Source organism: Manacus vitellinus, unplaced genomic scaffold (assembly GCF_001715985.3).
Source record: "Manacus vitellinus isolate BGI_N305 unplaced genomic scaffold, ASM171598v3 scaffold_45_pilon, whole genome shotgun sequence".
Taxonomy (NCBI): domain Eukaryota; kingdom Metazoa; phylum Chordata; class Aves; order Passeriformes; family Pipridae; genus Manacus; species Manacus vitellinus.
This window is the reverse complement of record NW_021940571.1, coordinates 201940-225518: the sequence shown is the minus strand read 5'-3', so window position 1 is coordinate 225518 and position 23579 is coordinate 201940. Positions and strand designations below refer to the sequence as shown.

At 42.0% G+C, this 23579-nt stretch overlaps 2 protein-coding genes and 1 long non-coding RNA gene across 4 annotated transcripts in view; 2 read left to right on the top strand and 1 right to left on the bottom strand.

Annotated features, from left to right (window-relative positions):
• Positions 1 to 307: 307 nt before the first annotated feature.
• On the top strand, positions 308 to 3906 carry COMMD2 (COMM domain containing 2; the record flags this gene model as incomplete). The annotated part of the gene is made up of 3 exons (XM_029962305.1): positions 308 to 415; positions 1660 to 1833; positions 2329 to 3906. Coding segments are annotated over 3 exons (480 nt in total), but the record flags the coding sequence as incomplete, so codon positions are not given.
• A 3316-nt stretch (positions 3907 to 7222) lies between these two features.
• On the bottom strand, positions 7223 to 9080 carry LOC115307716. The gene is made up of 3 exons (XR_003916057.1): positions 8873 to 9080; positions 8328 to 8398; positions 7223 to 7619 (listed from the first exon to the last, which is right to left on the bottom strand). It is a non-coding gene; the product is annotated as an uncharacterized LOC115307716 (long non-coding RNA).
• Positions 9081 to 16837: 7757 nt separating this feature from the next.
• The window catches only part of WWTR1 (WW domain containing transcription regulator 1), a 44613-nt gene continuing 37871 nt past the window's right edge, over positions 16838 to 23579 (top strand). For both annotated transcript variants that reach the window (XM_029962341.1, XM_018079244.2), the window contains exon 1: positions 16838 to 16937. In XM_029962341.1, coding sequence (XP_029818201.1) covers positions 16879 to 16937 — 59 coding nt within the window. In that variant the 5' untranslated portion in view covers positions 16838 to 16878. The remainder of the gene's footprint in view (positions 16938 to 23579) is intronic.

Sequence of the window (23579 nt, the reverse complement as noted above, 5' to 3'; positions counted from 1 at the left end):
CCCGCTGCACGGCGGTGCGGGGCCGAGGGAACGGGGTCGGGCTGCCCTCCCTGCCCAATGTGGGGGGCTGCGGGGCCCTCCTTACCGACACAAACCCTTCTCTGTACCATGCCGTAAGAAACTGGTTTGGGTTTTTCTTAGGTTTTTTGTTTTGATGGTTTGGTTTTAGGGGGTCTCTAACATGTACATTATTATTTGAAAGGCGTGAAACGCTCTTTTTTTTCTTTTCTATACATATTTTGCAAGTTAGTGTTGGGTAAGTTTGCAGTTTTGAGTCTCATTGCTGTAGTAGTTAACAAGGAAGTAAAAGGCACTTTGTGCTTTCTTTAAAGGAAAGCTGGACATTGGCGTTGACACCATTCAGCATGGAGTAGAGGGACTAACCTATCTTCTTACTGAGAGCTCCAAGCTTATGGTAAGGATACCTTTGTGTAAGTATTTCAGGAATGCACTCAGGAGATGTCTTCTGAACACTTAGACCTCTGAAAATACTGGTGAATGGGAAAAATGTAGCTCAAAATTTTGATGACATGTATTATTTTAATTTCAGAGACAGGTGTCTCAGACTGTTGTCTTATTGAAACACTGCTTTTTTGTGGATGACTGGAATTTGTATTCAGTATCTGAAGCTAAAACTTGACAACATTTTAATAGCGTAATTTACTCCATATAGAGAAGCATCCTTCAGGATTGAGCTCTAAATAATAATACTCAAGCCAAGATTTTGTTGTCCAGCTACTGTAGAGGACATGGGCTGGACTAACCCCCTATTCATCACTCCTTGTCTTTGTCTCATGTGGTGGGTTTGAGAGCTTTTTCAGCTCCTGCTACCAAAGTTTTGGGTGGGTGTAAGCAGATACTAAAAGATCAATAGCTGGATAGTGGCTGTTTCCGTTTACCTTGATATAGTAGAATATTTGAACAATGACTACATGGAGAAGGGATACAGAGACAAGCAATGCCAGATTAAACTCAGGCAAGTGTTGCTCCCAAGAGCAGGTGGGGAGGGGGTAGAAATGTTACAGAGCCTTTCCTTAAAGCAAGGGGACTTGACTGACAGGTTACAGGGTATTGTGGTAGAATTGACTGGTCACAGACTGTGTTTGCAGGATGGTGCATTGGAGAGGTACAATGGCATTTTCCATGGAGTCAATAACTGCTGCCCCAGTGCTGGGCCAGGCTGCTGCAGTCAGCACAAGGACTGTGACCTGGGGCAGGAGCTTGAGCATTGTGCCTGGTGCTGCTCACACCACATCACTGCCCGTTGTTTGTAGTCTGGATATCAGTGGCACAGGAACACCCCTGATAAATGGATTCCTGCAGTGTGTCCTGCCTCGTGACACAGCTTGGGCGCTCCCCCGCGCTGTGTTTTGCTCTCTGATACAAAGGCTTTACACGTGAGGGGGTTGAATGTTCTTCTTTCAAAAAATTATCTACAACTGTCCCGAAACTCATGCAAATCTGCAGTAATATGTCAACATCTGTAAATCCCTTAAAACCTGGATATTTGTTTTGTCCGAGGTGTAGAACTGTACTTGGACATTCCTGCAGGAAAATAACTGCACATCATGCGTGGTGTTTAGTTACAGTTTTATTTGGTTTTCGACAAATAATGATGATTACACAGTTCCATATTAAGGCCTAAATTGTTATTTCTAGATTTCTGAGATTGACTTTCAAGATTCCATTCATGTCCTGGGATTCTCAGATGAATTGAACAAATCCTTGCTCCAGCTGTACCTTGACAACAGGAAGGAGATCAGGAGCATTCTTGGAGAGCTGGCACCAAGGCTGCCCAGCTACCACAATCTGGAGTGGAGACTGGATGTGCAGGTGACTTCCCCGATGCTTTTAGTATTCCATATTTTACTTCATGTTTTTTTAACATCATAAAAAACTTATAAACAGTGTAAAAGTAATTGAGATAGCAGTACTTCACGTATTTAAAACTGACATGACTTTGTTAATGCCTCACAGCCAGCCAGTTGTAAGATGAACAGGATATGCAATGATGCAAAGTACTTGTTGTCTGATGAAAACTGAATTTGTGGCTTCGTTGGTGTTTTAAAAGTGTTAGCGTATACTAAATATATTTGGTCTTAATTATCACCTAATTTTCAGAAATATTATGAAAGCATTGATTAAAGTGGATTAGTATTCTGTAATGATGAAACTCAGTAATAGCTTGTGTGTATCTTTAATGTGGATAAAAAGGGTTTCTGAACAGTCCTCCAAGCAGCTCCTGCAATCCTGGTGGGAATTGTAGGTACCAACATCAATAACCGTTGTTCGTTTCCCTGTTCCCATCTCACCAAACCGCTCCTGAAGCTTGCAAGCAGAAGTTTGAGACAACAGATCAAGCCTGCTGTGACCATGAAGCTATATCTTAACCAGAATGAAGATCAAACTGCCCAGGTGTTGCAAACTGACCCTGCTACCCTTCTCCACCTGATCCAGCAACTGGAGCAGGCACTGGGGGAGATGAAGACGAACCACTGCAGGAGAATAGTGCGCAACATGAAATAGCCTCAATTCCTGCCTGCTCTCCTACTGAGCAGTTTGTGAAACAGCTCAAAACAATGCTCACAAATACACTTTGAGGAAAAATAAACATCTGGATCAGATGAACTGCTTTCCTGTGCCAGGATCTTGAGCCAGTAATTACAGGCCAAATGTCCTCGGCTGCCAGCTTTGCAAATCTGACGGATACAAGATAGGTAATTGGGTTTGCATTACTTGCAAATGGAGGCATTCAGCATACTATGCTGAGAATTCCTTTAGCTCTAAATTAGGATGGATCTGCTCGAGCTTTCCTACCTTTGGTAGAACTGTCTCAATATTATTTGAAGCTGCATATTTACTGTTACATTTATAAAGTAATTTTTTCTCTTTTGCTTCTCTTTTAAAATATTTTTTAAACCCTTATACTGGTGAGAATGATACTTTGCAGGAAGACTTCTCCCATGTAGACTCAGGTGTGTGTAAAAGCCGATGTGGGACTGCTGCCCTTTTCCTCCAGAGGACTGGGTCAGTGGGGGCTGGTGTGACACTGCTGCTCTGTCCTTCTCACCTATAACTGAGCTAACACTCCTGTTAGCAGAGCCTGCTGTGACCCCGCAGGACAGCTCAGGCTTTCTGCAGCCAGCCCAGTGGCCTGCACAGGGTTGGCAAACTGGTTATATGTGAAGGTGGTCTGAAAACTTGCAAAAGCAGAGCTATGGGTGAGGAGGCAGGTTAAGAATAGTGTTAACCTTTGCTAACTCTGGTCTCTGTGCCCTGATGCCATGGTTTGTGTTCCACTGTTTGGATAGTGCTCGTAAAGGCAAGACCAGCTATTGCAACCAAAATTATGCTTTTCCACTGTTAAGAAAAATGTCTAATAAAGATGATGTCAAATGTCACTTTTCAGTTGTATTCTAATGCAGTATTTTGCAGCTTTTGTGAGTAAGATTAAATGGTTTTAGTAATCCATGCTTTAGTGTCACTGCTGAGGGTGCATCATAAAGGCCTTAAAGTATATAGGACAGGACAAGAAGGCGAGAGAGAACCATGACATACAGATTCTGGCAATAACTATTCACCGTCTTTCATGGCAACACCATAAACTTCTGTATTCATTGTGTTTTTACATTCAAAACTGCATTCTTTCTGTTTTGAATTTTTGTACTTCTGTACTACTATTTCAAATTAAACCTGCATGACTGAAGTGCTTTAAAAAAAGTTTTCTGGAATGTGGAGTTGCCTGTTCCACAGCTGCTGTGCAGTGTGGTGATGGTGTGAACAAACTGAATTGCCTTTCTCTGTGAATCAGCAATGTGTTCCTTTTATCATCCCTGTGTGGTGACCTTTTTCATAGAATCATTTTCATATATAGTACATGGTAATTAAATGTTAGTACTTGGGATTTTTGTTTCGTATTTTTTTATGTAATTTGCCTCTGTTTTCAGTGAGACACAAGAACAGCCTAAAAAGTAGGTGAGTGGTTTCCCTCATTCCATCTTTTCTCACTACATCCATAGTCTGTAACTCAGGGCAGCAAGACAGGAATTTTAGATACAAATCCTTGAAGATTTTTGTGTCATTGCCTGATGAACTTGAATATATTCACATTTTTGTCTCTTAAAGTGTTTTAAAAAACCCAGCTGCTCTAGAGCTGATTGGCATCGTGGTAAGTGCTGGTAACCTACATGTGTCACATCCTGAAGCATGTGCTAGCTATAGAGGGAGAGGGTTTCCCTTGGGGATCCTGAGTAAAATGGACAGTTGAAGGCAGATGTTGAGAATGGAAAATGAAACACCTGTTTCCCTTTACAAAAAATTACCTCAGTTGAGGATGGTCAAAGTTAAACTTTGAATCTGGGTGAAACTGAGAGATACTCAAACTCTGACAGTGATCCACGAACAGACAAGAGAGAGGGAGGGAGAAAGATCCTTTACACCAAGTGTGTTGCTTTTGAATTTTTACCTTTCAGTTTGTTCTGGGGGAAGAACTGAGCCTGGAAAAGCAGCTGCTTGGCAGCAGGATTTGGGCTTCATTATTGGAAAGGCAGATTTGCCTTTAGGTGAGGTTGGAACTGGTCTAACTACACCTCTGCAAGTTCTCTCTTTCCTTGTTTTCACAGCACCCGTGACAGCTGCCCAGGGGTTGGCACCTGAAGTGCCAAGTGTGACCATGCAGTGCTGCCAGCACCTCGGAGGGCAGGTGAGGCTGGGCAGGGAAAAGGCATCTGCATCAGTAACCCAGGGATACTGGTAAAATAAGAATTCACCTTTGCATCTGGTTTTTTAGATTTTTCAATCTGGATTTTTTCAGTTTTGTTGTAAACTCCCAAGTGAAAGGTGGCATATAAAGCTATATTTAATGTATCTTCTCAAATGAAGTTGCACTTGCTTTATAGAAACAGGATATGGAGACTACCAAATCTGATTATAATTAAACTACTAGCTTTGTTTCCTGGCAAAATCCACATCAGAAAACCCTCTCCATGTACATGCAGTTTATTGACACAGAAGACAACTGTATCTTTCTGCAAGTTAAATTAGTTATGCTAAAAAAGCATGTTTTGTGCTGGTGTGATTCTCAGCACTGCCCTGTGCTGCCCTCCTGCCTTGAGACAGCAGAGCTGAGCTGCTTTTGCTCTGCAGCCACTCCCTGTTTCAGCCCTGTTGGCCAGGTCATTGTTCTGGGCTGTTGGCAGTGTGCACACAGGGACTCAGGCTGACAGAGCTACTCCAGAACAACTCAGGCCAATAAGATCACACTGTATTATAATAATTTCTGTATTTCTTTTTGTAATTCTGGACTTCAACTCTGAAGCAGCAGATCAGGTCCCACTTTATCTTACGTGACTGTTTTGGGACTTACTAATCCCACTGAATTTGGCCAAAAATCATCTTCCAAATCTGCCTTGAGTAACTGAAAGTCTGAAAAACTGGCAGGTTTTTTGTCCTTTAAACATTGCCACCGTTTCCACAAACGAGAATTCATTTCCTAATTCATTTATGTGTGAAGTCAGCTATATTAGCAAACCTCATTGTCAGCAGCACTTAGAGGTGCCTGAGACAAACCAGTGATGGCCTGTCTCTGTATTTGTTCCCCTGTCTCTTGGGAGAGGGCACACTGAGTTCAGTCAAACAGGCAGCTGGAGCACGGGGACTTCTGACGTGGCTTCAGCTGTTTGCAAACTCCACAGTGCAGCTTTCCTGGGATCCCCACGGCAGACCCTGTCACCTGCCTTTGCTGGGGAGGAGCAGTGTCTGCATGTCCCATTCTGCTGGCTCTGCTCTAAGGCACAGTCTCTGAGACTCAAACACTGCTGCAATTTTTTGGTTAGAGCAGCTGTTTCCAAAATGAATGTCTGAGCAGTCATCTACAGAGATGTCCACACAGCTTGCTCGCCAGTAAAATTACATCAACTTATAAAACAACATGAACTGAGCTGACAGAATGGGGTTTTTTGCTAGCAGCCTGCCCACACCAGAGGTTTTGCTGTCTGAGGAGGTATATGCTTATACAGCTGCTTTGAGGAAACTCCTAACAGACACCAGGTTTTTGTATTAAATAAACCACAGCACAGTTGCCTACATAGGACATGCTCTGCGTGCATCCTGAGATGCCAGCCAAAGTCTTGAAGCTGTCAGTCACCTGAGGAACAAACAGCTGGGAAATGCACACAGACAAAAAGAAGCATTGACCCCTTTGTTAACAAACACACTGTATTTACTGAAGTACACTTTTGCAGAAGCCTCTTGAAAATTAGATTAATACAGAACTACTAGCAAGAGCAGAATACACAAAAAAGTTTATCAAACAATACCCTGTTGCCATAAGAACAAATAAAAATTATTTGCATGACAAATTGTATGTTTTTAGAGTGTAAGTATGTGTGTGCTGCACATATATACCTTTTTATAGCCAAACTCCATGAAACATGTTTACTGTTCCATTGTGTTCCTTCTTCATTATTTAGTTTGAAGGAACACAAGTCTTCTGTACCTATATGGCTTTTCAACTGACACACATGGAGCACCCAGCAGTGGTTACTGCCCACCCAGAGTCTCCTTGCACAGAACAAACTCAAAGCAGGGGCAGAGCCCAGGCTGTGCTGTGTCCCTGTGCCTAGGTTACCCAAAAGCACAAGGCTTGCCCAGGGACCCTGAATGTTTTCTTTTCTAACAGATATCACACATGCAGCTTCACCTATTTGGGCTTTCTCAGAAAAATTAATTTATGTAGGGCTTTGACACAGGGCAGCAATGGATCTGGATTAAAAATTACAACATGTGGTATTGTTTCTTTTAACTCATTAGATGCTCATCATCTAAGGGAACATTTAAAAGTGCACTTATTTCCTCTGAGCTATTTGCTTGGGTTTCCACTGAAGTATAGATTGAAGTTGCTCCTAGAAAATCCACAACAAGTAGGGTATGCTCAAAGTACTGGACTTCAGTAAATCCTTCAGTTGAACAAAAAAACTCCGTACTACTCAAAAACATTTGAACAGCATATTAAATTGAGAAAAATAATGTTATTGTCTTACTTTTTTACAACATAGGATCTTGTAACAAGAATAAAAAAGTAACGATAAGGAGCCTTCTATGTCACATTAGTGGTTTGGTTCCTATATCACTTAATACAATCCCATTGTGATGGAAGTGTCCTTGTCTCCTATGGACTTGAACATATTGAATCATTTGTTCTAAAAGCTGGTGGTCATATCTTTGTGTCCAAAGAAGGAAGTTAGTATTTCTAAATAATAATGACAACAATATGAGAATGTATTCTTACAGTTCTAATCACTTTCAGATTTGTGGAGAAAAATTCTTTAGCCTACACCAAGTGGTACAATAGCAGATAATTGTATTATTCAGTAAAAACTGCAGCTGAAATACATCTCACTGAAGACAGTTCTAGCTGTAATAAATGCTGCTTAGGTTTAGAACAAATGTGCATGTCCTCACAGGATGCCACACTCTCTTATGAAGGTGGTCTAATTAACACAGACAACATGGCCTCATGAATGAGACTGTCAGAGCCTTCCCTTGAACGGGCTTGTCACCCAGAGAGGACTGGAACAGGTAGAGGGGTGTGGGGTGTCTTTACTCAAGGATACAGAGGCCTGGAGGAAGCAAAAAAGCCCTTTTAAAGGCTGTATGAAAAATCACTCACGTTCAGATCATTATCTGTGCAATAACCACGTGCACACACAATCTCATATCCAAAGGTTTTAAATCAGGAAACTGCAGGAAAGAGAAAAAAGATATGTAATGTCTGCCTAACCCTGGAGAGTGGGTGCTGTGATGAGCACAGCTCTCTGAGCTTGTTGCAGCAAGGAACACAGTAAGGAAGCAGCAGGAGAATGGTACAAAAGATAACATGGAAAATTCTTCGGGAAGGGAAGCATAAATAAGTCTCAGGAGTACTGGGTTTCCTGATCAGAAACACAGCATATATGGGGGGAAAAAAAACAAAAAAAGAACACAAAACAAAGAACAGCAAAGGAAACCCCAAGGAGGAGATCTGCTGAGCCAATGGAAACATGGACAGGAAATGTGAGGAAAAGTAAACGAAAGGGAATATTTGTTGAAGCAAGGCAATCAGGAAGTGCACAGGATCTGTTCCACAGAGCTAGCTGATCCTGATCCAAGTTCGTGTACAGGCTTAAACCACCGCTCTCAGAATCTGCATTACCAGTATTACATGTAACACTGATTAAGAGACAAATGTGGTTAGGTCAAGATCAAGTCCTCTGCTGGAGAAGCCAAAAGCAGTTCAGAAAAGTTCATGATTCTTTTTAAGAAATAAGTATGTTCAGAAAAAAAATTACCTCAGACTTTTCTGGTGTAGATTCTGATTTGTGAGGAGGATGTATTCTTATCGATCAGCATAGCCTGGAGTCTGTCCAAAATGCAGAAATAAAATGACAAAATGCATTACTTAAATTAATGTGTTTGTGTAGCCAACATGTTATATCTCTATATGGGTAGTCACAAAAACACTGTATGCTTCCTTCTGTAAAAACCAACAGTGAAGTTGGAAAGTGAATAACACTGTTCTTTATTGACACAGCTACTGAATTTAAGCTGGTCATATCACCATTCAAAAGTTGTTCCAAGTGCACCAGAAAATTAGACAAGATTTTAAAAAAATTATATGTATTAATTGTAGAAAACCTCAGCAATGCATTTTGATGACAGCTCTGGTTTCTAGTATAGACTAAACCAAGGACAAGTGACTGTGAACAGGCAATCAGCAGAGATCCACAAAGCATCACGTCTGCATTTGAAACAGCCCCTACGGAGAGGGAATTAGAAAATACATGATACAGCTTTGCACTGGACTCGTACCTGACAGCAAAGGGCCAAACCTTACCTAAACTACAGCGACGTGGTTACAGTCCATGTCACCACCAGTGCTTCATTCCTCCCTCTCATCACTAAATCATACCATTAAGCTTGTATGCAAACTAAGTTATGCATCATTTTTCTTCCAGAAATTAGCATAGCCTCTGAACTTCCTGAACGATGGTTTTGGAGCAAAGCTCACTAGCTCGGCAGAGACAAAGCGCTCCGAGGCTCCCCAGGCCCCACGGCCCCGGCGCTGCCCGGCTGGGACATAGCCCTCCCCGCGGCCTCCTCGGCGGGCGGGGGCGCGAAACGGGACAGCGACGGGTGCGGCGACGAGGGAGAGAGCAAGGAGGAGAGAGGGGAGCAGAGGGGAGCAGGAAGGGGAGCAGGCACAGCAGGGCGGGCTCCGAGGGCCCCCCGAAGCCCGCCCGAGGCCATCCCCGCCCCAATCTCCCGTCGGCAGTTGCATAACTGCGGGCGGCGGCGGGGCCGGGCCGGAGCCGCCGGGGCGGCGGGAGGGGGCCGGCGCTGCCCCCGTCCCGCCGCGCCCGGCCCCGCCCGGCCCGGGGGCGCCCCGCCCGCCCGGGACAACCGCGCGCTGGCGGGCCGCAGCAGGCGCGCCGCCCCGCCGTCCCGCTCCGCTCCACCCTCGCCCCCGCTCGGTCCCGCGAGGTCCACGTCCTCGGCGGCGGCCGCCAGCGGGGCCGGCCCGTGCCCACCGCCCGCCCGGACAGGCCCGCCGTCGGGGCGGAAAATGAACCCCGCGGCCGCGGCCCCGCCGCCGGGACAGCAGGTGATCCACGTCACGCAGGACCTGGACACGGAGCTGGAGGCGCTGTTCAACGCGGTGATGAACCCCAGGCCCAGCTCCTGGCGGAAGAAGATCCGCCCGAGTCCTCCTTCAGGGCGAGCCCGATCGGCTCGCACTCGCGGCAGTCGAGCCAGGACTCGGCGGGCCCCCGCCGCCGCCCCGCGCCCGCTCACGTCCGCTCGCACTCATCGCGCGTCGCTGCCCGGCGCGGTCGCGGCGCCGCCAGCAGGGCACCTCCGCAGCCGCTCCGCACGTGAACGGACCGAGCCGCCGCTCCGCGGCTGGGAGATGGCGCTCACGCAGACCGGTGCAGCGCTACTACTTCCTCAACGTGAAGTGCGCGCGGGGCCCGCCGGGTCGGGCGGCGGCGGGGAGCCTGCCGCTGACCAGCGGCGGGGGGACCGTCCCGTCCGAAGGGGGAATTTTTTGCGGCATCCCGGGAGGAAACTCCTTCCCGGGGCAAGAGGGAGGCGAGGGAGGGCCGGGGGGCGCTCCCGAAGCCGGGCGGGAGCCCTGTCGTGCCTGTCGCTGCCGTATTCCTTTCGTGCTTGCCCACACGTCCAAGATTCTGAAACCATTTTTTTTTTTTGAACGAGTTCATTAACAGTTATTCCAGGGAGTTTCCGGCATGTGGGAGCGGGGCTCTGCGTGTCCGTACCTGTGGGAGGCAGCGGGGGCTGTGGGCGTGCGGGGGCTGCCCGGCCCGCCCCGGCCTCGGGGTGTTCAGAGCATCCCCGGCCGCGGGGACACGGTCGGAGCCCGCCTTGTTCTGGTGACAGATTTTGAGAAATGTGGTAACACAACTGCCCATATCCCTTCTGGCTGGTCATTTTGACCAGAGTGCTTTATTTGTTACGTTTGGTATTTGATTCAAAACAGTCTAATAGGCCTGAAAAAATGTAGTAATTGTAATACGTGGTAAGGCAACAGTGCCTTATTTTGGTAGATTTGTAACTCAGCTCCAGATTCATTGCAAATTAAGTGGCACTGCATTAACCTGGTAAATAATGCAGTGACAAAATGTTTGCTAATGAAATAAAATATTTACTAGTGAAGCTTCTGCCTAAAGGTGTTGAGGGAGTTCCATGAGATCATTTCCTTGCTACAGCCTTCTCTGTCAGAAGAGTAAACCACGTTCATATTAGACCACAAGTAGGTATTCAACCATCATAAATGGCTTATAGACAATGTGTGAGGGGAAAGAGAGACAAAACTGTTTAGAAAAATGAAAAAAAGTCATAATTTACATGATTGTATAGTGATTTCTTTGCATCGTGGGTTTGGAATCTCCAACGGATTACTCAAGAGCCCAGTCTTTAAATTACTCTGCGCAGAGTTTAGATTTTTTACTTTTGTCACACTCAGAGCTACCAGCAGAGCACGGAAATACATTTCTGTCTGTCTCTGTATATCGTTTGTGATACTGAGTGGACGTGTCCAAGGGTCCAAACCTAGGAGTTTGTTATTGATCTAGTTTATCACCTATATGAGAAGATCTTGTGTCTTCACACTTTGCATGTATTTTTCTCGAGAGAACAAGGACAGAGAAATAGGTGACTGACAGGAGCACTGAAACAGACCATTCATAGATAAATATTAAATATGAATTCTTGCTAGGGTTTGGCTAGGGGGTGTTTTCAGATACCTCTGCCTAAAAATTGCATAACATAATCTTTGTCTGCTCTTTGTTTTTTGACTAATACCAAATATCAAAATGAGTTCATGTGGTTTCACCTTCCTGTCACGCATTTCTGACCTAGAGACAGAGTTTTCCAAGTAGACGGATTCTTGTTGCTTAGGCTAAAAATGCAAGGCCTTTATTAAATAGAAAGCATGGGTAAAAACTCAAAATGTGTTTATTTTTTTTTCCCAAATCATATCAGCAGTAATACTCCAATTAACCGCATCCTTTTTGATATAAAATACAATATTCAATTTGTTACCCAAGATAGTCTTTGTTTTGTTTCCCCAGTTTTACCTATCCAACAGAAGTTCCCTCATTTATCTAAAAATTAATTGGAATCGTGCATTTCTTTACACGTGATGTATTTCTTTATACCCCAATGCTTTGGGGAGTAATATTTCACTATAAAATACTAACATATGAATTATAGTATTTTATAGTGGTGTAATGTTTTTCAGGTGAAAATATAGTTTTCTGCAGAAATTTAAGATTGTTTATGGAAAACAACATTTAAAACTATTTTCAGTAACATATAGGATTCAAATCAGATGATGTGCTTGAAAATCATATTTGGTTAAACCAGGCATACAAGGTTACATTTCCTTATATAAAGAAAAAAAAGCCAGTGCTTTCCAGCTTGATGATAAAGATTTGTTTGTAGGCATTAGGAAAAGAAAACTAAAAAATGAACTAAGAGTAAATAGCTAAATTAGGTCCTGTTAAAGCCTTTATTATCTGTTGAAGCTTATAATGCAATTTGTTGTATTTAAACATATTTTGATGAATTATTAAACAGAAGTACTAGTGGGAGTTTCAATGAACAGTGAGCTGACCTTGTTGACAGGGAACCAGCTACAACTTGAAGCAGTTGCACTCCTGCATGTCAGTTCTTGCAGAAATTTTCTGGCTGTGACTGGAAGAAACATAAGTAGCCTGGGGACCACTCCACCCTGTAATTAAATACCGAACAGCACAAGTGGGGGGTGGAAAACAGACTCATTAACACACACTTGCAGCAATGTTATCTAAAGCATTTTTCTGTGTGTGCATGTGTGGAAAAAAATTTAAGTGTGATTTATTTCTGATAAAAAGAGTTTCTGGAAAGACAGGCAAACTGCCTTGCATAGCTCTTGTGCTGGTGAGTGGGAATATCAGTGGGAATATCAGATCCTCATGCTGGGCTGTGTACACATATCCTGTAAAAAGAATGTTTCAAGTATTACTTTCCACCGATTTGGGTTTAGGTGGTAAAGCTTCATATTTCAAATGAAGACCGAGGTTTTAATGTTTCCTCAGTGTATGTAGAGAGCTTCTTGCTCAGACTCTCCTAAACAGAATATGGAGAGTTTGGTGTCTGCACTGTGCAGATTTGTAAAACCATTCCCACTGTTGTCTTGGTCACACTGTTATTTTTAAAATATTACAAGGAACATTTGCCTTACCAGGACATATTGGCCATTAAATTCTGCTTGAGTGAAAGAAGGCTAATTCCTTGCAATATTTGATTTAATCAAAATGTTCAAAAATTTTTTTACTGGTTTTTGTTGGTGGAGAAACTTGATTTAACACATGATCAGTTTTACAAAACTGAGCATGTTCAGCAGGACAGCAGAAGAAAAGTAATATAAATAGAATGAAAATACCTTTTTTCCTGAGAATGACAAAACAAATAATGCTAAGACAGTTGACGTACTCCAGTGATTTTCAAATACGGCCTTTCCCTGAAAGCCATTTGTGTTAATTCTGTAGAAACTTTTATTATTTTATACTGGTGTTGTGCTTCATCACAGAGAAACTTTTCCATCTCAGGAATGTAGTTACACAGCTGGAAATGGGGGAGGAGATGGGCAATGCATGAGGGTTACTCAGTTAAGTTCCCATAAGAATGTGGAAAGCACTAACACCTTTGTAGGACATGTTTGCAGTGTTGTCCCACAGTTGTGGTCACAGTCCCATGTCCAGCAAGGGGGGACTTACCTCGCTGTGGCTTTCCTTGGTCCTTGTAGAAGAGTGGTGCAAAGCAAGAGCCTGTGCATCCCTGCTGGCTTTGCTGTTGTGCATTAGAGACACATTTCACAGAATCGTGCAGCTTTTGGAGCATTTAATCCCCACCTTGAGGCATTTGCTTTGTTCCCCATCACCAGTGGTTGTTTGTCTGGGACTTAGTGCCCGAACTGCTCCCGTTGCCAGCATCCCTTTATTAAAAATAAGTTATAATGTGCTAGAAAGTACCAAGATATATTACTACCGGTGGCTTTTATCTGGAATTAGTGAGTGTATTAAAGAGTTCCTAGCAGGCAGGAAAGCTGTGATACAACATGAAGGTTTAATTAACGGAAATTCAACTATAGCTCACCTTTGTAACTCGTTTTAGAGATGCTCAGGAAGTTTTGAGATTGGAATGTGCACATCAAAACTAAATTTTCAAGCTGTGATTGTCTGTAATTCAAGTGCTGATTTAGTGATGGTGGTGGAGTTCCACTTAAAAGACTACCATGGATCTATGAGCTACTTTTTCTCCTCTGAATTTGGCAGTAGGAGCAGCTACAGAGTTTCTGATGAAAGCTTATATTTATTAATTTTCTGGTCCAAGATCATGTCTTTTCATGATCAATAGACTGTTTTCTCAGAATCTAAAATCATGTTGCCTGTGATGCTTAAAACAATTTAGTGGTTAATGTGGGGCTTATTAAAATCTGAGGAGAGAAGCAACACTGGAATAAAATTGCTTCAGGGACACATTTTGGTTTGCAGAATGTGATCCAGTTCCCTCTCCCACTGAGTTTTCTGAGTTAGGAAATAAGCTACATTTTAGATTCATCTGTAACACATCGGTGAAGAAAGCTTTAAGTAAGACTGCAATGACTCTGGAAGTGTTACCAAGAATGGCTTCTTTTGAGGAAATATTTAATAAACTTATTGTAAAGGACTGTCTAGACACAGAAGTTGCATTAAGTTTTTGTGTATGAATTTCTGAATTATTTAAGGAATCGGTGATAACACACTGTTGTGTTGATATATAGAATTTGATATATTGGACCGATGTATACTTTTAAGCTAATAAATTAGTAATGAACATGCAGAATTGTGTTGGTTTAAAAAAACTTGTCTTAAACTTGTCCTTTAGTTGTAGTGTTAAACCCAAAATCCAGGAGTATTTGTGCATTAATGAATGACAACTGTCATGCATTCATCTCATGATGTGAGCTGAAAATACAATTGCTTTATGCATTAGTCATTAGGAAATAATATCAATTAGCATATTCTTAGAAAGACATGTATAGAATAGATACAGGTGTTAATTTAAGAATGCTACCATGAAAACCAGATGTTTTTTCTGATACCATCTGAAAAGGTTTTGTCTTTACTAATGGTTTGGGTTGTTCAAGGAAAGAAAATGAATAGTAGGCTTATTTTTATCGTGAGCTGCTATAGTCAACATCTAACAGTTGATCTGCCTGGCCATCTGTATTCCATAATTGGTAAAGGACAGTGTGGAGAGCTGTCTGCTTCCAGAGGTGATGGATGTGTCCAACTTTGAACAGGCTTGACAATGTAGGATCTGTAAAGTCTGCCCTTTCCAGCTTTTTGCTGTTCGCTCCTTCAAATCGTGTTGGAAGAGCTGGAGTTTGGGCTTTGACTTGTTTCCTTTTGGAAGCTTTGGTTAAAGCTGAAAATTCTGTCTCTGATGGAGGTTACTACAGGACAAGAGCTTCTTTGTAACAGTGTATTTGGGGCTCGGGGGCATTGCGTGACTAGCAGATACAAATTGTATGGAAGCAATTAAATCCAGAGGAAATGTCATGTCGGCTGAATTTCAACATACAGACTTTTGGCATTTTCCCCCTTCGTTTAGAGAGAGAGAGAGAGAGAGAGAGAGAGAAGCTGGCATGATGTAGGATGGAGGTGGGGTTTTTTTTGCTTTGGGGATCTTTTTCTTTTCATTGATTGATAACTCAAAGTCCAGACCTAGAGTGAATGCTGCTGCCCATGACTGTTGTGTGAACTCTTCAAGAACAGAAATCTTGGGAACACTGCACTGTCCCACAGTATTCCCTACCTGTGACTATTTTAAAGGCAGATGTGATGGAAGCTACACTGCAGAGACAGATACAGGCTTGCTTAGAGAACTGAGCAAAATGTATTATGTTAAGATTGAAATCATTGCTTAGAACGTCACCAGAACCGAATGCAATATGAAGGGAGATGTGCTAGAGGAGTAGGCTGTCTTGCACCTCCTTCTGGCTGACAGCATCTGCATCGGCTGTCAGGCTGCAAGCACAGCAGTGGTAGAGAGTCCAGGCACTGGTTTTCCCACAGTGACTTATTTGTCTGCTCATACATCTGCCTGCCCCTCAGTGTTTTCATGGTCAAAATGCTCATTTTTATTCACTGGGTATTGATCTGTCCCTAGTCATTTTTGGGTGCAAGATTCTGACAGTCTTCCAGGATTGAGAATAGCAGGGCACTTCCATGGTACCTTTGAGTCTTTTCTTGTATGATGAGTAATCCTTTTTTATTACCTGCAATCAGTTTTCCTAGTTTGGCTGCTGTTGTTGTTTTTGTAAATGTACTACATTCCTGTTTTTTGGTGTTTGATTGGTGAGCAAAGGTGCAAGCATCATGAAATGCAGTAACAGTCTTTGGTCAAGCAAGTCTTAAATTGTATGAAAGTCTTTTGCTTCTGAAACAAAAAGTAGTATTTGAACTGTGAGCCTTAAATTCATGTGGGCTTTTAAAGAAGTTCTCAAAACTTCTTGATTGAGGTGTTTTCTTAGTCTTCACCTTCATTGTGAAGCCCTTGACTGCAGCAGCATCTGAGCAGAAGGAAGTGCAAGTCAGTGGGAAGCTGCCCTGGGCGGGAGGGAAGAGTGGCTCGGTTCCTGTTGTGCTGTGACTCTGCGGAAATCACGGAACCTCTCTGTGCCTTCGCTTCTGGGCTTCATTTCAGCATCTGGTCTTGTTCGTGAGAAACTTCTGTGTATTGAAGCAGACAGTGTACAGGAATAAACCTGAAATATCGCTCCATGGAAGTTGTTTCTTACAATGTAAGCTTACATCCTTTTGCAGTGTTATCCAGCAGGAGTTTGTTAGATTTTCAGACCATACTTCCAAAGGTCTCTGATAAATCGTTTGGGAGATGTGAGTTTGGAGTCACCTTTTTTGACAAAGGAAGAAAGAAAGAAAGGGAGAACAAAACTAAACTGTTTGTTGTCACTTGTTTGTCTAAGCAGCCTTTTGTAACATTAAGGTAGAAATGCCAGAGTTGTTTTCAGAATTTTCTCAAACTACTGTATTTTCAAAAGCTTCAGGAATAAACGTAATTGCCACTTAAGAAAGGCTTTGTGTTGTCTGCTTAGTCAGACAGTCTGGACAAAAGCAGCTCTTCTAATCTTGACACATGTTCCATGTGGTTTCTTCCAGAGAAACACAGGCAGTCCTGTCGTGTGGAAGCCTCTCTCTGCAGCCTCCTGCCAGTGCCCTCACCTGGGTGAGATGTCTCAGAACTCGAACAAAGCAGGCTTTGCATCAGTAAATGAGTGTGGCCGTGCTGTGTGGGCAACACCGTGCAGCTCTGCAGGAATGCAGGAAAAGGTCAGCGCTTCGGAGCTGACAAGAGCACAGTTTAGTGGGGGAGTTCTCCACAAAAGCTTTTTTTATTTTGCATTTGGTTTTGATACTGCATTTCCCTAGTCATGTTTTACTCATTCTACTGTAAATATTTAAACAGAAATATAAGTGCTTTTGCCATGAGAGGTTGGGAAAAAATATTTTTTTGCAAATGTATATGGCAGAGTTGCATCAGCACATGCCAAAACTGAGGGTTTGACGTGAGTAAGGTTGATGTGAAAATTGTGGACCAGATTTTAATGTTGAATAAATGTGTGTCTCTACAACCTACAACTCCTCTAACTGACATTAGGACGGGTACAGTGATGCCAGCAATTCTTGCCATCCCTTCATACTGCAGAGAATGCACCTAGTGTAATGTTTTGACAGCCATTCCTTTAATGAAGACTGTTCCAGTCATGGGATGATATTTTCACAGATGCTGCCATCACTGTCTCTCAGCCCTGACATCACCCTAAGAGTATATTAGAATTTTAGATAAAACTTAGTTTTTATTAGAAGTGGTGAACGGTTCTACTTCTTTATTCAGGTTTTATAGCTGCCATTTCAATTTTTGTCTGCTACTGAAAGAATTTATGGCAATGGAAAATCAATGAAATTATGCCATTGCAAGAGAGCAGACAATGTAAAACTTAATAACTAGCATAAAAGAGATTTCTAGTGAGACTATTTGTGACTTACTGAAAGTGCAACAGTAAATCACTGATAAAAGAAATGAAGGTTTTGCTAAAGATTCGGCACTGAGAGTATCAGTAAAGGTATGTTGTAAAACATACTTAGTCAAAGCTAGGAAAGATCCTTGTTTGAGGTTTGTAACTTCACAAAAAACTTTGCAATTCTAGTCCATGTAAATAAAAAAATAGCTCTTGGTATTAACCATGCCAATGCTCATCCAAATCTATGAAGAAACATTATTTAAGCAGTCATCTGCAGTGACAGAATGATGCACATTATTAGGTTGATTTTATTTCTATGATAGACTTGCTCTGAGGACAGAGGGTAGATCTAACTTTGATTTCTTAAATTCTGTGTATTGTATGTCTTGTGAATTATTTGGCAGATTTGCCATGCTCTTCCATTGTCAGGCATTTGGCTGAAGTGCCGTGCTGCTGTGGCAGGTCCCTGGTTTGTGTTGCAGCATGGAAATGGGTGAGCAGTCTGTGGCACCAGAAGGGGTTTCAGATGCTGCACATTCCAGAAAGCAACTCTTGTGTCGATTCTCTTGTCAAATAGTTGTCAAAACCTAGGTATTGTAATTGATCCCAGTACTGGTGCTATATATTTATAGTCAAATACTTCTCAAAACATCCATTACATTTTGGGAGTTTGACATGCTATTTTTTACCAATTACTACAGATCTTTATTATAAATAAGAGTCGGACAATAAAATGTGAAAGAGAAGCATAACTTGCAGATAAAACAAATGGGGATGCAATTAAGACACAGGAGCACTGTCAGTTTCCATTTTATCCCACTTTTCCTGTAGATACAGACATACATGTTTGCATTTATTTGAGTAGCTTTGTGGTACTGTCTGGTTTGCTTTACTAAAAGCATGCCTTCTGCTGAGGATATTGTCTCATGAACATTTCCTTTTTCTGTCAGGATGGCTTCTACTAGAACAATATTTTCAGTGGTCTTTTTTTATCTTGAAGAAACAAATGTCTGATTCATTTTTCTAGAAAAAACAGGAAGCTGTAAAGAAGACAGACTGAAAAAGAAATGCATGCTGTTACTTACAGTTTAATTTATAAAGGTATAAAGCAAACTGGAAGTAACTCTTTGTTAGATACTGAAGGGATATTACAGTTTTGCTGTTCTCCTCCCTGTTATCTGAACCTCATGTGAAGAACAATTTAAGATGATCTTGTCAAAAAAAAACATACAAAAAACCACCTACACACACGAAAACATCAAATGAAAGCAGCTTCAGCACAGCAGTGTGTATTTTGAGAGCATCCAGCCTGTGCACCTTTGTGAGCAATGTGTTCTGTGCCCCTGTTCAGTGCTGCTGCCCTGGGGCTGGCACAGCTTCTGACCACAGCTGAGTACTTCTCAAAGCAAGGGAAGAGACCAAATGGGGAAATTTTAGTTGGGAGTTCTTTCTGGCCTATAGGAATGACATAATTAATGGATAAAATGTTCCAATTAATTTTAGTAGACTGAAAGAAACATGCATCTTAATAATCCAGTTACCAAGCATGGCTTTTTTTTTGCTATAGAAATCATTAATCCTAGAGACAGATTTTTTTCAGATTTGCATACAGATCTGTTATTCTGACCTTCCTGGGTGCTGGACTTACCTACAGACATTTTGCACCTGTAAGAAGCAGAATGACTGCATGCAGACAGGGAATTAAAAATCCCATACCAGAGGAACCACTGCAGTAGGATTATGGTTCTAAGTACATGCAATCCCAAGCAATAACTCGGTGATGAGGTGTTGGTGCTGTGCTGTATCACTGGTTCTAGTCTTGACCTTGCTGTGCATAACCTAGTCCTCCACACCAGTACCTTTGTTACTGGTCTTTTTGTCTGGGGCCAGTAGTCTTTGTTGTTGCAGTAAATACAAAAATTAGAAATTATTGAAGAATTATTCCCTTAGCACAAGCATTGTGAAAACTTAAAGATTAGTCCTTCATGTTTTAATACCCATGACAGTGGGATGCATCCTAAGGAAAAGTCAAGCTAAAAGACTTCTGTTATTCTCATGCTTTTGCCCTCTGTCAGATAGGAGATGAACTTCCTCAAAACTGTAATGAAATAACTCTATTGAAAATATGTGACGTTCAGTTTGGGCTTCTGCAGGTAAACTAATTACTGTGTGGAAAGATTATCTTGAGTGCATTTATAAAGCACCTGCAAAGTGCAAAACCATCAGGCAGGACTGACCCGTGTAGCTGAGGTCTCTGCTGGGCAGTGCTGGGAGCAGCTGCAGGTTCAGATCCCAGCCAGGAGTGGGGCCGATGGGTCAGGCCTTGGCAGATTCACTGCACAGCAACCTGTCTCACTGGTACCAGCTCAGCTCTCTCCATATCTTGATCCCAAGCTCCAAAATTGCTTTTAGGCTTTTGATTGCAGAAAGCAAATTTTCTCGTAATAAATAAATTTGTCCCTTTTGAAGTGGTGTTTTTTTCCCCTTGATGACTGTACTAGAAACAACAGAGAGGAAAAAAAGGCTGAATTAAAATTCTTCTTGGGTCCCTGTTGCAGCTTGCATTTTAGGTACTGGCAGACAAGAAATGTTTTCTAGTCGTTCAGCTTCCAGCATTTTTTACAAAAAAAGAAAAGTTGCAAGGGCTAGTTTTTGGTGTTTGGTGTTTTGTCTTAGGGGTTTTGAGGCAAAGCAATGTCAGTCTTTAAAATTTAATTGATATGTGACTTTTTACATAAATCACAATCTGCTTTTTTTTTTTTTTTAAAGTTACCTGCTGAGAGATTGCAGTTTACAATTGACTTATTACTCTGAGACATTTGAATGAGTATTCATTTTATAGTGTAATTCTGGATGGGATATGCAACAATCTTGACCTGCCAGATCATCTCTGCTAGGCCTAAATAAATCCTGTAAAGTCTTCCCTTATATGGAATTCTCATTTAAAAAAATGTTTATTTCAATTTAAAATCCTGATAAGATCACCTTAGTTAAAGCATTTAAATACAAGTATTTCAAAATCCAGATAAAAATCCTACTGATTTGATTTAATTCTATGAAATTGGATTTTACAGAGCAAAGTTTTGCTTTCATGGATATTAAAGAAGAAATACATAATGCAAACCATACGTAGGTTTGTTAAGTTGTATGGTGATTTGGTTTGAAAGAAAGGTCATATGCATGAGGTTTTCTTCCAGAAGAGGGCTTTTATGGAAAAAATGCCTCTGTGCTTCAATGCAGTCTGCATGCACAAAGGGGGAAGTTTTTCAGAATTGTATATAAAGAGTTTTGTGTTTAATTCATGTGTCTGGAATTTTAAAAAAGAGTTTTTATGAAGATCAATAGCAAACATTTTAAATAAGCATAAGAATTTGATGACAACACTATTTTTTAAATATATTTTGTAATGGATTGTTAGACCCATGCAAAAATATTTTGAGTGTCTTTTAGCATATTGGTTTCCAGTGGTTGCAACAGGACTGGGAGCAGCTGATCAGCATTGTGTTCCAGTCCTTCACTGCGTGATGATGGAGTAGAACATTTGGTCCCTATTTCCATACATTTTTCTTTTTTTTTTCTCTTGGTGAGCCAGGAATTTTTAATACTAACTGAGATCTGGAGCTGCTGAATCTGAGTCCCAGAGGTATTTAATTGGAAAGTTGAGCAGAATATTGTTTATCATTATAAGAGACTTGCAGGATCTTTATAGAACTGCAACTGAAATTGGTGGATATAAGCCATTATTTTTTCTTTGTAGTTTTGAGAGTCACCTTTAACAGATCCATTCCTTTGTATCACATGTCATCTTGGTGAGATTGAAATATTAGCTTTTTTTGTTGACATGACATTTATAAGTGGTGTAATGACTAGACTGTGCCTTAGTCCTTAGTCTGTTATTAAGCTAATTCTACTTTCACTTCATGTTTATTACTTAAAATAATCTAAAGCAAGATGATGATCACTTTAAACATAAGCGAGGCATACATACTTGTTCTTCAGTTCACACAGCTGGTTTGGCCTTCCATTTCTGTATGAGGTCAAACCTCAGATATTTGGGTTAATTATACCATTAAAAGGGATACAAATTTAAATCCAGAATTGATAAATTACATTTCTCCTGCTGCTTTATTAGGTCCAGTTTTTAGTTTCCTGTGTAACCTTTATTTTTACCCCTTCATTTTGAGAGGAATTAGAGTAAGCACTGAAAGACAAGGCCTTCGGTGGAAATAACAGGTAAACAATATCCTTGGTAGTGGAAGATACTGTGACATTGGAAATAAAACCAAAAACCAACCCGTGTAGGGTTGGTTGAACCCAGTAGCTGCGTAAGACGAGAGCAGATTTGAAGGGCAGTGATTTGGTGGCTCAGCTGGCAGTGGCCTGGGGCTGCACTGGGGTTCTCGCACTCTGGCTCTCCTGGGCTGTTGCTCAGCTCTCTCCCCGGAGGAGCAGGGAGCTGCTCCCTGTCCCCGCTGCTCTTGCACTCTGGAGGGAAGGGGCTGCAGAGTGTCCTGCTGCCCTGGCTCTGGTGTGGGCCCTGGCACGGGGGCTGGTTGCTGAGGCAGGGAAAGCAGCTCTGCCTGGTTCTCTGTCCTGGCTCCACTGTGTGCCAGAACAAAGACAGCTGTGCAGAGCCGTGTCAGGACAGCAGTGCAGGGCTCTGACTGCAGCCGGGTTGGAGCTGTGGCTTTAGGGGCACAAATCTGCTGTGTAACTCGAGTCCCAGTTCAGTTGTTTGCCCGAGGAAAAAGGCTCTGTGATTTTGTTTTGGCTGATGAAAGCTGAACTGAAAATGAAGATACAGGATTATTGCTCTTACCATTCAGTGAGGTAATAATATGATTACTTTCATTATTGTAAATTATGAAAGTGTCAGCATAGGGTTAAATTTTACCAGATAAATTTTTAAATAAGATTGCTTTGTTCCTCTCCTCTGAACTTACTATGCCAATAAAACATCACAGATTTTCATTAAGATGAGAGAACTCCTTGCAGGCTATATCTTAATTTGCATTCTCACAGAGTTTCTTTTGCCTCCTAGTAGTTTAGTTTTGGTCAGAGGTTTCCCTTACTGTTTCTTTGAACTTGGATATTACGAAGTCTTTGCCCTTTTTTTAAAGACTGTAAAGGATTTTAAGGCTTTGAATAATAAAATACAGTCCATCAAATTATTTACAGTGTGAAATTGTAAAGGAGGGCAGCAAAGGTGGTGAAAAGAGTGGAGGACATGACTTGTGGAGAGCAGCTGAGGTGCTGGGTTCGGAGGAGGCTGAGGGGTGACCTGTGCTGTCTGTGGCTTCCTCGTGGGGGGAGCAGAGGGAGGTGACAGGCTCTTCTCCCCAGGGGTATCCCACTGGGAAAGGACAAAGGGATGGCTGGAAGCTGTGTCAGGGAAGCTCAGACTGGATACAAGGAAAAAGCTCTTCCCTGGGAGGATGGTCAGCACTGGAACAAGCTCTCCAGGGAAGTCGTGATGGCCCCGAGCCCACTGTTGGTCAAGAAATGTTTGAGTAACTCTCAGATAGCTGGTTTAACTTTTCAGTTGTCCTGTGTGGAGTCAGGAGTTGGATTGGATCATCCTTGTGGGTCCCTTCCAGCTCAGGATATCCTATGTTTCTATGAAATAATTCTGCATTTCTATGAAATAATTCTAGCTGAAATATAGGGAGACTTTTCCAGGTAAGAAGCTGGTTTGAAATATTTCATTCCTACTAGATTTTAATAATCAGATTTTAGTTACCAGATTTTAAGTGGCTTATTAGGAAATTTTACAACACTCTATGGCACTGCCTTTTTAGTGTTTTTTTTCAGTCAATGACAGCATTTTTTGTAGCTATGATACAGCATTAAAAAAAAAAGCCACACTTTTTCTGAGGGTAGCAAGCCTCTTTCTCCACCACACCACCCTCTTCCCCTCAAAATTGTATTTGTTAGCCAAGTTAAATGCATA